Genomic DNA, 14,072 nt, shown 5'->3' with positions numbered 1-14,072 from the left:
GTAGTTTAGAAAATTAGTAGAATACATGAAAGTGCGTAACACAAAAAACAGAAAAATAATTTTATTGTATTAGTGAACTTTCCCTTTGATGAACAAAGTACCTAACATTCCCAACTTAAAGGAAGAACATTTGAATTTGGTTCACATGTTAAGGAGATTCAGTCCATGTCAGCTGGCTCCAAGGCAGAAACATGGTAGAAGAGAAAGGGAAGCAAAGCTGTTAAGTTCATGGTGGCCAGGAAGTGGCAAGAGACCATGTAGACCTCAAGGCCATGCCTCTTTGACCACGTATACACACCCTGAAGTGTGTTCTACCAATCCTCTGATCAGATTCCAAAGTCATTCACACTGCACTCTACTCTAGCCATCAAATTTAGCAAATAGAGAAAAATATCAAATCACAATGATGAACAATGGGAAGAAGAAAAAAGTATATATAAAATACAAAAATAACAGGAGTATGTTTTAATTATCATAATAATCTTAAATGTATCATAATGTATTATAATCTTAAGTGAAGAGAACCCCAATTGCACAAGAAATAACATTAAGAATCAACAAATGGGATTATAAAATTTAAAAGCTTCTATACAGCAAAAGAAATAACAGGATACAGAGAACCTACAGAATGGGAAAAAAAATTTTGCCAGCTATTCCTCAGACAGAGCACTAATATCTAGAATATATAAAGAACTCTAGAAAGCTATCCCCACAATAAAAAAACAATCAAAAAATGAGCAACTGAAATGAAGAGGCATGAAGAGGACGTACAAATGGCCAACAGATACATGAAAAAATGTTCAACACCTCTGGCCATTAGAGAAATGAGAATTAAAACAACATTGAGTTTCCATCTTATTCCAGAAAGAGTGGCTATCATTTACAAATCAAATAATAACAAATGCTGGTGAGGCTGGAGGAAAAAGAAATCCTTCTCCATTGTTGATGGGAATGTTCAGTAACTTACAGATAACTTTCAGTAACTTGCTTCTATAAAATTCAATTTGTACAATGCTACCATATAATGCCCCTAACACGATTGTGTTCATAATGAAATTCCTCTAAAGTAAAAATAACATATATGGGGTACTTGCTATGTGCCAAGCATTACACCCATAATTACCAAAATAATAACCATTATTACCCATATTTTACAAATGAGAAAATTAGAAATGTTTAAATAATGTACCTAAGGTTACACAGCTACTAAGTGATAAAGTAGAATTCCAACAGGCTAACATATTTGAGAGACATTCTTAGCCATTTTGCTATACTGTATTAATTCTATATAAAAATATCCTTATTGGTATAGCATTTAACCCCACACTGATTTCTTTGGCTTATAAAGACCTCAAAATGTGATCCAACTTTAATTTTACTATACTTTCTTGGGTACTAGTTCTTTATAAATCTCATCATTCTTCATTTTAATTCAACAGCAACTAACCTACTATACTGCACATTTTCCCCTTATCCAATATATAGTGAGTCTTCAAAGAATACATTCTGAAGAAAATTTCTCTTTTGATAAATTTAAAAATTTACATATATTATGGCAAGAAGATCTGCCAAAATTCAAATCTTGACACTATTTGAGGTATGACTGGTTATTTAAGCACTTACCAGTGCAATTATTTAAATACAAGATGACCAAAAGTTGCACTTTCATTAATTTTTATAAAATAATATAACAGGAAATGTAAAACAATTTTATCAAATCTATTCAATATACGAATCGATTAGTTGAAACGATACCTGCCCTCAGTGATGCTTGGGACAGTCAGTATGTAAACAAATGTGCTGCCCAAGTGATGTTCAGGTAAACTGTTACATGGTTAAAGCCACTCTTTCTAAATTCCCTCACATTAAAATGGTTAACAGTAGTAGTATCACTTGTGGCATTACTGTGGTGATTTATATGAGTTAAATATAAGGTTCTTAGAAGGTTGTTGGAAGTATTTCTCACTGACTGTCCATGTATCAATGATTTTTCATGACTGAAAGTATTTCTGCTTAAAATTAAAAACTAGTTATAATTTGTAGTTAGAATATAGTACCTATAGTATTTTGATAATGACAGTTGATTAAAAGATATATGAATACATATACAAAGGAAAAATTAAACTCAGTAAACACAATGCATAACACTCTTTTACACAATAAAAAAGGAAGATAAGGATGCTGGAGAAGTTTTCTCTGTATGCATGGAAAAGCCCTGGATTTCTTCTTAATGTTAGTGAGATGCACAAAGTTTTAGAAAGGCTATTTTTTTATATTAAAACAGAAAACTTTTAGGTTCAGAAGTTTCCTTCTATTAAGTATAAATGGCAAAAATGAAACTTAATTCCTATATAGTCCTAGTGAAATCTTTTCCAGATATCAAGTTGTATAACATTTATCTTTTTCAAACAACTAAAAATAAATCTATGCAGGACATCTCATATTTTTTATTTCTACCAGGTTGATTTGAACTATGTATGTTTTACTATCATTTGAAATGGTCCCACTGTTTAGCAGAAAGTGTTGCTTTCTTCTTCTACTAAGCATATCCTGATTTTTCACTGGGTAATCATCCTTCTCTTAATCTCACTATATGTGTTAAAATTAAATCCGTTCCCAGCTACTGGAACAGCTATTTTTGGCTGAAGCCCTAGTCAATAAGAGTTTTGCACACTCTGCTCACAGAATTAGTGTAGGAACAGGAACAACACATGATCTAGTTGGGTTGGATCAAAACAATCCCATGATTTTTGCTTAAGTGCTTAGGAAATAGATGTTCTTTCTGTTAGATTTGGGCTGGTAGGGTACTACTACCATGGATAGAGGATCTGCCTCAAAATGAAATAATATAGGTTTAGTTACTTACACAATGAAAAATAGCTGGATAATATAAACTGAGTTCCTAATGACAATTCTAAGCTCCTGCGTCAAGTTGATTTCATGTTAGCGATCACTAGACTCTTCAGTTACCTTAGCCAAATAGTTCCCTGATGGCTCAGCCACTCTGAATTTAGTTTTGTTACTATTAACTGCATGACTCCTGAAAAAATATGCATAAAGACAGCTTCTTCAAACAATGAAAAAAACCCCACACATATAGTTACTATTGGCTTACCTTTTGGTGTAATAAAGCACTTGCCAATTTTTGCACTTCTGAACTCAGTAAGGTAGTTCCTCTGATGACTTTGCTGAGAGCAGCAAGAGACTGATGAATGCTTTGTACTAAACGAATGGCATTAAATTGCTCTAGCATGATGAATGATAATATTGGAGATCCTTGTTGATCATTAGGAGGAGACACTTTCTGATGAATCAGATTTGAATTCTAAAACAAAAAGTTATGTTATATTTACTGAAAAGTAATACAAATCATTGTTAAATTGAAACTTCAAATGTTATTAAAACTTTCTGTTTTAATATTCTATTCTGTTTTAAAAGTTTTATGAATGGCCAAATATATTATGTCTGCAAAAACACAGGAAGAGAATTCTGGAATTTCTCAACATTTAAAATGATATATAGGGTGGGAATCAAGAATGGTAAAAGGAGAATCACATTGAAAAGTAAAACTCAATATATTAGGAAGAAAGACGGAAAAAATGGCACACTCTAAGCCAATGTAGAATGAAGGACAGCTACACTACATCTCTGACACTACAAAGACAGAAAAGGTCATGGTTTTTTGTGGGTTTTTTGGTACTGGGGATCGAACTCGGATCCTTAGCTTGCGAGGCAGGCAGTGGAACCACTGAGCTAAATCCCCAGCAAAAAGGTCATGGTTTATAAACAAAATGTGAGTAGACATTTAATTTGAAAACTACTTAGACATACAGTAGAGAACCCCCTTAATATCTTGTACTCAAGGCCAGTCAATATTATATCTTAGTACTTATTTTTATATCTGTTAGAGGTAAATACATCATATGGTATATGGAAATTCTAAATTTTCTCAAATTTTAAAGAAAAAACCAAATCCCAATTTAAAATAGCTTAAATGATTAGTTGATTATTTTCCAAATAAAAAAACTATTTTCAATATATTGTAAAAGTGTCAAAGAATATCAAGAGATAAATTTGGGAAATCCAACCAAGGTCCCCAGTCGCGCGGAACACACACCGAATCAGCCCTCTGCAGACAGGCAGGTCTGTGCACACCCTACCAAGGTCCTGAGGCACACGGAAGACGCCGAATCACCCTGCCACAGACAGGCAGCCACCTGATTCCACACTACAAAGACGCAGAGGATACCAGACCACCAGAGCAAGGTACTGAGTCCCACTGTTCCTGGCCCAGAGGTAGGGGCTTCTGAGCTATTGTCCCACTGCTCCAGAGGGAAGGGGCTTCCCAGTCACCATCCCTCCTGCTGCTCCCAGCCCAGAGGAAAGGGCTTTTGGGCCACCTTCTGTCCCGCCACTCCTGACCCAGAGGAAGGGGCTTCCAGGCCACCATCCCTCCCACTGCTCCCGGCCCAGAGGTAGGGGCTTCTGAGCCACCATCCCACTGCTCATGGTCCTGAGGAAGGGGCTTCCCAGCAACCATCCCTCCTGCCGCTCCCAGCCCACAGGAAAGGGCTTTTGGGTCACCATCCCTACCACTGCTCCCAGCCCCTGTTCCCACCTCTCCCAGCTCAGAGGAGTTAATCCGTGCACGCACTAACAGACCCTGCCCCAGTCAAAATGAGAAAACATGTAAATAAGTCTCAAAACCAGACTTCCAGATCACCTACAGCAACCCCAAAGGGAAATGAGATGGAACACTCTGATACTCAACCACCTGGACCCAGTGAACTGGCAACAAAAGAGGATCTGGAAAAAATGAAATCAGGAATAATTTCTCAGATAACAGCAGAGATTGTGCCCCTAGTGCAAGACATGATTAATAAATCTAGAGAGGAACTGAGGAACATGATGGAATCCCAACATAAGAAACAAATGGAATCCATAAAACAGATGCAAATAGATTTCCAGGACATGAAAAACTCCATTGAAAGTCTACACAGCAGAATGAGCCAATGTGAGGACAGAATTTCAGATATAGAAGATAAGATTGCAATTAGTGACCAGGAAAAGAAAAATTGCTTCAAAATTATAAGGAACATGAGAAATCAATCCAGCAGCTGCTAGATGATGCAAAGAAGAATAACATAAGACTGGAGTCAGTGAAGAAACAGGAGAGAGTGCAGATGACATAAAAAAATCTCTTCACAGAAATAATGGCAGAAAACTTCCCAAGCAGGGGAAAAGAGCTTGACATACAGATAAGTGAGGCATATAGGACTCCAAATAGCCTTGATCAAGAAAAATCTACACATAGGCATATGATTGTTAAGATTCCAGAAACTCAACAGAAGAACAAAGTTCTCCAAGCAGTCAGAGAAAAGAAACAAATCACATACAAAGGAAAGCCCATCAGAATCACAGCAGAATTCTCAACACAAACCATCAAGGCAAGAAGAGCTTGGAGTGACATATTCCAAGCCCTAAAAGAAAAAAGCCTCCAAACCAGATTGATGTACCCTGAAAAACTATCTTTCAAAATGGATGGAGAAATAAGATACTTTCATGACAAAGAGCACCTTAGGAACTTTGTGAATACCAAACCAGCACTCCAAAGAATTTTACACAATAGCCTAGGAACAGACATTGAGGATCACAACCCCAGGAAGCAAAGCAGAATGAACCCATCTGGTATGACAAGAAATTAAATGTGAAGGGGTAGAACCCAACAAAAAGAAAAAGTCATGGCAATGACAAGTCAATACGTTTCAGTTATAACCATCAATGTTAATGGTCTCAATTCACCAATCAAAAGAAATAGACTGGCAGAATGGGTCAAGATGCAAAATCCAACAATATGCTGATTACAAGAAACACACTTCATTCAAAAGGAAACTCATACACTGAAAGTTAAGGGGTGGAAAACAATACTGCATGTGACAGGAACCCGAAAAAAAGCAGGAGTAGCTATCCTCTTGGCAGATCAAGGAGATTTCAAACCAACACTGATTAAGAGAGATGAAGAAGGACACTGCATCCTTGTAAAGGGAAGAATCCAAGAGGAAGAGATGACAATCATAAATATCTATGCACCAAACACTAGTGCTCCCAACTATATAAAACAAATACTAATGGACATGAAAAGTCATATATGCACTAATACAATTGTAGTGGGGGACCTCAACACCCCACTGTCACAAATAGATAGATCAACTAGACTAAAAATAAGTAATGAAATACTAGAACTCAATTGAACTCTTGAACAAATGAACTTAACAGATGTTTACAGAGTCTTCCACCCCACAAAATCAGAATACACATTCTTCTCAGCTGCACATGGGTCATTCTCCAAAATAGACCACATACTCACACATAGAACATGTTTAAGTAAGTGCAAAGGAATTGAAGTTATCCCCTGTATATTATCAGACCATAGTGTGATGACATTGGAGATCCATAGCAAAAGAAACTCAAAAAAGTTCATAAACACTTGGAAATTGAACAACACACTTCTGAATAACCAATGGGTCACTGAGGAAATTAAAGAAGAAATCAGACAGTTCCTTCAATTAAATGACAATGACAATACAACATATCCGAATCTATGGGACACAATGAAAGCAGTCTTTGAGGGAAATTCATAGCAGTGAATACACATATTAGGAAAACAGAATGAGCCCAATTAAACACCCTGATGCTGAACCTCAAGCTTCTAGAAAAAGAAGAGCAGGACAACCCCAAAGCTCATACAAGGGAGGAAATTGTAAATATCAGAGGAGAAATCAATGCAATGGACACTAAGAGAATGATACAAAAAATCAATGAAGCCAAGAGTTGCTTCTTCAAAAGAATCAACAAACTTGACAAACCTTTAGCCAACCTTGTCAGAAAAAGGAAAGAAAAGGCCCAAATCCATGCAATTAGGAATGAAAAGGGTGAAATTACAGCAGACCCAGGAGCAATCCAGAGGATCATCAATACCTACTTCTAGAACCTATATGCCAATAAGATGGAAACCACAGAAGAAATGGACAGATTCCTAGATACATATGAATTACCAAAGTTGAATGAAGAAGAACTAAAAATTCTGAACAACCCAATATCAACTAATGAAATTCAAAATGTAATTAAAAACTTATCAACTAAGAAAAGCCTGGGCCCTGATGTCTTCACTGCTGAATTCTACAAGGCATTTAGAGAGAAACTGCTGCCACTACTGTTTAAACTCTTCAATGAAATTGAAAGGGAAGCAATACTCCCAAATTCATTCCTGGAAGCAAGCATCACCTTGATCCCCAAAGCAGAGAAAGACCCAACTGAAAAAGAGAACTATAGGCCAATCTCACTAATGAACATAGATGCAAAAATCCTTAATAAGATAATGGCAAACAGAATGCAGAAGATCATCAAGAAGATCATACACCCTGATCAAGTGGGATTCATCCCAGGGATGCAGGGATGGTTCAATATACACAAATCAATCAATGTAATGCACTATATCAATAGAGCCAAGGACAAAAACCATATGATTATCTCCATAGACACAGAAAAAGCATTTGACAAAATCCAACATGCATTTATGATAAAAACCCTACAAAAAATTGGAATAGATGGTCTCTACCTCAAACTGATAGAAGCCATCTATGAAAAACCAACAGCCAAGATCATACTAAATGGTCAAGAACTAAAATCCTTCACACTAACATCAGGAACAAGACAAGAATGTCCACTATTATCACTCTTGTTCAATATAGTTCTGGAAACATTAGCCATGGCAATTAGACAAGAGAAAGAAATAAAAGGATAAAGATAGGTAATGAAGAAGTCAAATTGTCATGACATGATACTGTATATAGAAGACCCCAAGAACTCCACCAAAAGTCTTCTAGACTTAATAAGCAAATTCAGCCAAGTAGCTGGTTACAAGGTCAACACACAAAAATCAATAGCTTTCCTCTACACCATTGACAGACTCACTGAGAGAGAAACAGGGCAAATAATTCCTTTCACAATAGCATCCAAAAAACTGAAATACCTAGGAATCACCCTAATGAAAGTTTTCAGAGGTCTTTGATTTCTATGGCACTCTGAAAGGAGAGATTGAAGATGATATCAGAAAATGGACAGACATCCCCTGCTCCTGGGTAGGATTAATATAGTGAAAATGGCCATACTTCCAAAACTACTATATAGATTTAATGCAATTCCAATTGAGATCCCAGCAGCATACTTCATAGACCTCGAGAAAACAATCCAAAAATTCATTTGGAGCAAGAAGAGACCCAGAATAGCAAAAGCAATTCTAGGTAAAAGAGACATGGCAGGGGGTATCACAAGCCCCAACCTGCAACTATACTACAAAGACACTGTGATAAAAACAGTATGGTACTGGCAAAGAAACAGACTTGAGGACCAGTGGAACAGATTAGAAGATGCAGAAACAATGCCAGACACACTCAGCCATCTCATCTTCAATAAAGGAGCCAAACACCCTCACTGGAGGAAAGATAGCCTCTTTAAGAAATGGTGCTGGAACAACTGGGCTTCAACTTGCCAAAGATTAAAACTAGACCTATTATGTGTCGCCATGCACTATATTAAATCGGAATGGATTAAAGATCTAAATATTAAAATAGAAATACTGAAGCAGATTGAACAGAGGTTAGGTAGAACTCTTGAACACATTGGTGTAGGAAAAAATTTTATGAACAAAACCTCAGTTGCCTGTGAACTAGCACAAACAATCAACAAATGGGATCTCTTATTAAAAAGCTTCTGCACAGCAAGAGAAACCACCAGCAGTGTGAAGAGACAACCCACAATGTGGAAAAAAATCTTCACCTGCTCTTCCTCAGACAAAGGTCTACTATCTCAAATCAATAAAGAACTTAAAATGATCAGACCTCCCAAATTTAAAGACCCAGTCCAAAAATGGGCATCTGAAATGAACAGATATTTCTCAGAAAAAGAAGTAGAAATAGCAAATAAATACATGAAAAAATGTTCAACATCACTGGTCATTCAAGAGATGCAAATGAAAACAATGCTGAGATTCCACTTCACTCCAGAAAGAATGGCTGCTATCATGAAATCAACCAATAACCAATGGTGGCGGGGCTGTGGGGAAAGAGGAACCCTGCTCCACTGCTGGTGGGAGTGTAGACTGGTGCAACCACTGTGGAAATCAGTATGGAGATACCTCAAAGAACTAGGACTGGAAGTCCCATTTGACCCTGCTATTCCACTGCTGGGGATCTTCCCCAAAGAATTAAAAGAATGATACCACAGTGATATATGTGCACCCATGTTCATAGCAGCGCAGTTTGTAATAGCTAAAACTTGGAAACAGCCCAAATGCCCATCAACTGGAGACTGGATCAAGAAAATGTGGTTTTTTAATAAAATGGAGTACTACTCAGCCATAAAAAATGAGAAATTAGAGACATTTATAGCTAAGTGAATGCACATTGAGGCAATACTCTTAAGTGAAATAAGTAGAACACACATGTGTAAATACCAAATAGTTTCTCTGGTGTGAGAAACTGAAAGTGTAAATAAGGACTAAAAGGTATAATAGGTAATGTGAAATAGGAAGAAAAGGGGCAAAGGGGAAGGAAGTGGGAGGGCTAGGGGAATGGGATTAATATGAGAAAATGGAAAAATACGAGCAAAATCTTTGTAAATAGGGAGGACTGGAGGGGTTGAAGGGAGGGCTGGGCAAGGGTGAAAAATAAGAACCAAGAGAGACTATGTAAAGGTGCAAATTTCCAATGATGAATGTCATTATATTGTATACCTAAAATGTACCAATGATTAGAATGAATAATCGATAATGCAAAATAGGAAGAAAAGGTCCAAAGGGGTAGGGGTAGTGGGAGGGGCAGGGGAAAGGAAAGAAGGGAAAGGAAAAAATGATGAAAAATGGAAAAAATGGAAATAAAGTCTTTGTAAATAGGGAAGGGTGGAGGGCATGAAGGGAGGGCTAGGAATGGGGAAAAAATAAGAACCAAGATGCATTTTATAAAGGTACAATTCCCAATGAGAAATGTAATTGTGTTGTATACCTACAATGTACCAATAAAAGAATTTAATACAAAAAAAAAAAATTTGGGAAATCCTGTTCTTCTTATCCACCACTTAACATCCAAAGGAAACAAAAAGCTTAATGCACTGAAACTGTAAGATGTCTGACTTAAAGTAACTATACAAATTCTTAAAATTCAACTAAAATTCAAGTAAGTGCTATGGGCCTAGAGCTATGCTGTAAATGTAAAACATGCACGGAATTTCAAAGACAACATGGAAAAATGATGTAAAATATCATCATTCAAATGTTGAAATGCTAATATTGTATCACTAAAATTCATTTCAGTTGCTCTTTCTACTTTTTTAAATGTAGCTCTCATGTTTGCTTCATTGTGTATTTTATTAGTGATGAGTTCAGCAACACTAACAGAAGGAAAAATAGTATAGTAGGGTCTTAAAAAGTGATTAATGAAAGATTAGAAATATTCCTGAGAGCAAACAGTAAGGCAAGCTAGTCTATAAACAGTAATAAAATAATGGAAAATATAGCAGAAGACAGTAAGGTATATTGTAATATATACTATAACCCTTTTCCCACAAGCCTCTACAAAATTTTCATAAAAAGTACAAGATAACTAATTCTAAGAATAAATATAGCTATTTTATATATTCTCAAAGGATGAGGAATACAGATTTATATAGTACCAACATATTAGACAACTGTTACATAATTTTATACAAAAATAAAGTAAGTAATATTTATCATTTAAATATTGACACAACAAATGAGTATATTACCTATATACAGTAGTATGATTTTTGGTGAAACTATTAATGGGTTACAGCCATATTTTTTTAGTCAACCATTTTAAAACAAGCTTTTTTTTAAAAAATGAGAAAATATAAATGACTGAATTGTATACCTCTGAAGGATTGTTTTTGACATTTAAAAATCCATCTGGTCTTTAAAAAGCAAACAGTATTCAGAGAAAATCACTATCTGATCATCAAGTTGCCAAAGGAAGACAGGTTATGGATATTTGCAAATTAGATAAGGGGTCTTCAGTCTAACTTGGTACAGTTTAGGTGTATATCCAGGAGGTTTTAACTGAAATAATTTAAGTGGTTTATGATTTTACACTTGAGTAAAATAAATGACCCATGGAAGTAGTATTCTTTTTGTTTACTGATAAGAATTTTTGGAAAATGGTTCTTTCTCAGAATTTTTTTTTTTTTTTTTTTTTTTTTTTTTTTGGTACCAGGGATCGAACTTGGGTCCTTGTGCTTACAAGGCAAGCGGCGGAACCACTGAGCTAAATCCCTGCCCCAAAATACATAGAAGTAAATCTTTTTTTTTTTTGGTACCAGGGATTGAACTCAGGACCTTGAGTTTGCAAGGCAGGCAGCAGAACCACTGAGCTGAATCCCCGGCCCTCAAAAAGAATTTTTGACAACAAAGGATATTCAAACTGTGACTGGACCAGACATTAAGAAATTCGTCTATTAAGGTCTAGGCAGCAAATATGTCAGGCTTTGTAGGCCATAAGGTCTCAGTTCTGATGTTGGAGAATGAAATAATCATAAAGAATATACAGACAAACAGGGATTGCTGTTGTTTTGGTGACACTGTGTTACAAAAACTGGCAGGAGACTAGATTTCATCCATTAATGAGCTGTAGTTTGCCTAGCTGTCAACCAGACTATCACTTACTCAAGGTGTTATGGAGATTCATGTATTAGTCTATATAACACCAGAATCTTTTCCAGATCTGGGACTCGAAGATGTAAAATGTAGTCTCTGTTGTGTACATTCACTTGTGGCTTATAAACCAGTAATCAACAAGTGGATAGAGGTTTTATTTTATATGATTAAGGAAGATAAAGATTTAACAGACTCAACAGTCATTTTAAAAAGCAAGAACAGAGATTAGAAATAAAAACAAGCAATAGTAGACGGGCTCTTTAAGGGTTATAGAAAAACAGGAAATGGCTTCACTTCCACATGGTAGAAATCTTACTTTTGTCCTCAAGTAACCTGTCCTACTTTCCATAGTCACTTCCTAACATCAGAGATAGAAAATTTTTCCAAGTCATACTCCATATAGTTCTAGTGAAGTTGATTCAAGTTTTGTTCTAGCAGTTAATGTGACTCACATTGGGACTTAGCTCACCTAAGCATCCCATTCTTTAACCACAGTGATTAGTTCAGGGATACTCACGTGACAAAGCACACAACAAAAATATATATGTAATGTATATGTAATATACATTATACAATATACATTATACAATATACATTATATATATACATAATATATATTATACAATATACATTATATATATACAATATACATTATACAATATACATAATAATATGTAACATGGTCATATAGGTATATAGTTTTAATAGATCAGACCTTTCAGAATATATTAGAATATCTAATTGTCATCTAATATGTATGTTTAAAATAAAAGTCTTTCTGACATCTTTCAAAATTCTTTGCAATCAGCTGTGACAGAAACCAGTTTAATACCTTTTAGTTATGTAAGCAATTTTTTTTCTTGTCTCAGCCAATGTCTAAGTCACTTTATTTGACACCAAAACACAATATCTGACATCCTTAACTTAAAGGAAAAGAGATTTATTTGGGCTTATGATTTTCTGAGGTTTCAGTCCAGAGTTGACTAGCTCCAAGGCAAAAATGGCATAGTGGAAGGGTCTGGAAGAGGAAAAGCTACTCACATCATGGTAGTCAGGAAGTCAGCCCCTGACTTCACAGAGGATAAATCCTCAGATGTATATAGTGTCCCCCATGATCCAACTGCCCTCTCTAAAAGCCCTACCTCTGAGAGGATCAGAGTTTTGGGGGACATTCCAGATGCAAAACTACAATAGCCAGTTTGAGGTGGGTTTCTGATCACTACATCCCCAAGAGTCCTAACTGACCAATGCACATTCAGCACACTATTTTCTCAAGCTGTCACAATCACAAGGGTCAAAATTTAATACATATATGCATTAAAGTATGTGTATCCCAAGTGCACTTCTAACAAGATTATAGAAAGGGGAGGAAAGGGAATAAAAAAGGAAATAATACAAATTTTATAGATTCAAATTTAAAAATTATAGAATTTCTGGCAGCCCATTTCACAGGCTAGCTTGCTGTCTTACTACTGTATTTTATTGTACCAACAGCCAGTTATTAGTGGATAGATGTTAGATTTCTGAATATGTTATAGTTGGTAACACCTATTCCTTCCCATACCAAATTATTGAGTAGACCAAAGGAAACCAAAACAGTCATTTCATTCAGTTTCATAGAAATTAAATATGTAATGCTTAATTGAGAAAACAGCTCAACCAGGACAAGTGTGTGATGATCACCAATAAACTAATCAAATCAGAAGTGATGAACAGCTAAAACGGAAGGCAAAATTGCTAGTACAACAAAGTCAATGCTGAAAGACAAAGGAGGGGAGTATCTTAAAAGATCTATTGCACTGAAGTTAATGCTGTGAACTATCACATCTTATTAAAAGAAAGTTTAAAAGGAAGCTAAGGAATGGTAATACAAAGGAGATTTTAAGATATAAGTTATTTGCTAATTTTATATGCCTTGAGAGTTTCATAGCTTTTATTTACAATGTCATGCCACTAACAAACCCCAAAGTAGTTACCTCTAGGTAACCATATGGTGGTACCCTGGTTCACAAATTTAATTTGTTCTATGATTTTGGGAAAGATAGGCACATTTGTGTTTGTGTGGGAAAGATGGCTACAGCTGTGTTTGTCATCCAATGTAGAGTTTGGAAACAAAAACAAAATTTTGCCAAACGTTTCTGTCTGAAAACCAAATTGTTTGCAAATAAGTGTTCCTGACCCGAGGTGCCACTGTAATAGTCAAGAGAACTTTTAGTTTTGTCTGTATTCCTTCATTCTTTTTTAGCAATACATTATTCATAATAACTTTGGTACAGTATATAAAAATGGCTTTCCTCAAAAAAAACTAGGCTATTGATAGAAAAGATGGCATATTAATAAAAACCCA

The 14,072-nt window shown here is 35.6% G+C and overlaps 1 protein-coding gene across 9 annotated transcripts in view; it reads right to left on the bottom strand.

The window, feature by feature from the left end:
- Positions 1-14,072, bottom strand: part of Dync2h1 (dynein cytoplasmic 2 heavy chain 1) — a 333,458-nt gene that overhangs the window by 41,765 nt on the left and 277,621 nt on the right. For 8 of the 9 annotated variants that reach the window (XR_015451638.1, XM_021251564.2, XM_021251565.2 and 5 more), the window contains one exon: positions 3,116-3,325. Coding sequence is in view for 7 of the 9 variants with exons in the window: in XM_021251564.2 (XP_021107223.2) it covers positions 3,116-3,325 (210 nt within the window). In the remaining 2 variants the exon portion in view is untranslated. Of the gene's footprint in view, positions 1-3,115; positions 3,326-14,072 lie in introns of those variants that run through there. The other variant, XM_087212341.1, reaches the window with a different exon arrangement.

Source organism: Heterocephalus glaber, unplaced genomic scaffold, assembly GCF_053883595.1.
Source record: "Heterocephalus glaber isolate CG9 unplaced genomic scaffold, H.glaber_assembly_v1.0 deba00001429, whole genome shotgun sequence".
Classification (NCBI taxonomy): domain Eukaryota; kingdom Metazoa; phylum Chordata; class Mammalia; order Rodentia; family Bathyergidae; genus Heterocephalus; species Heterocephalus glaber.
This window is presented reverse-complemented; position numbering and strand designations above follow the sequence as displayed.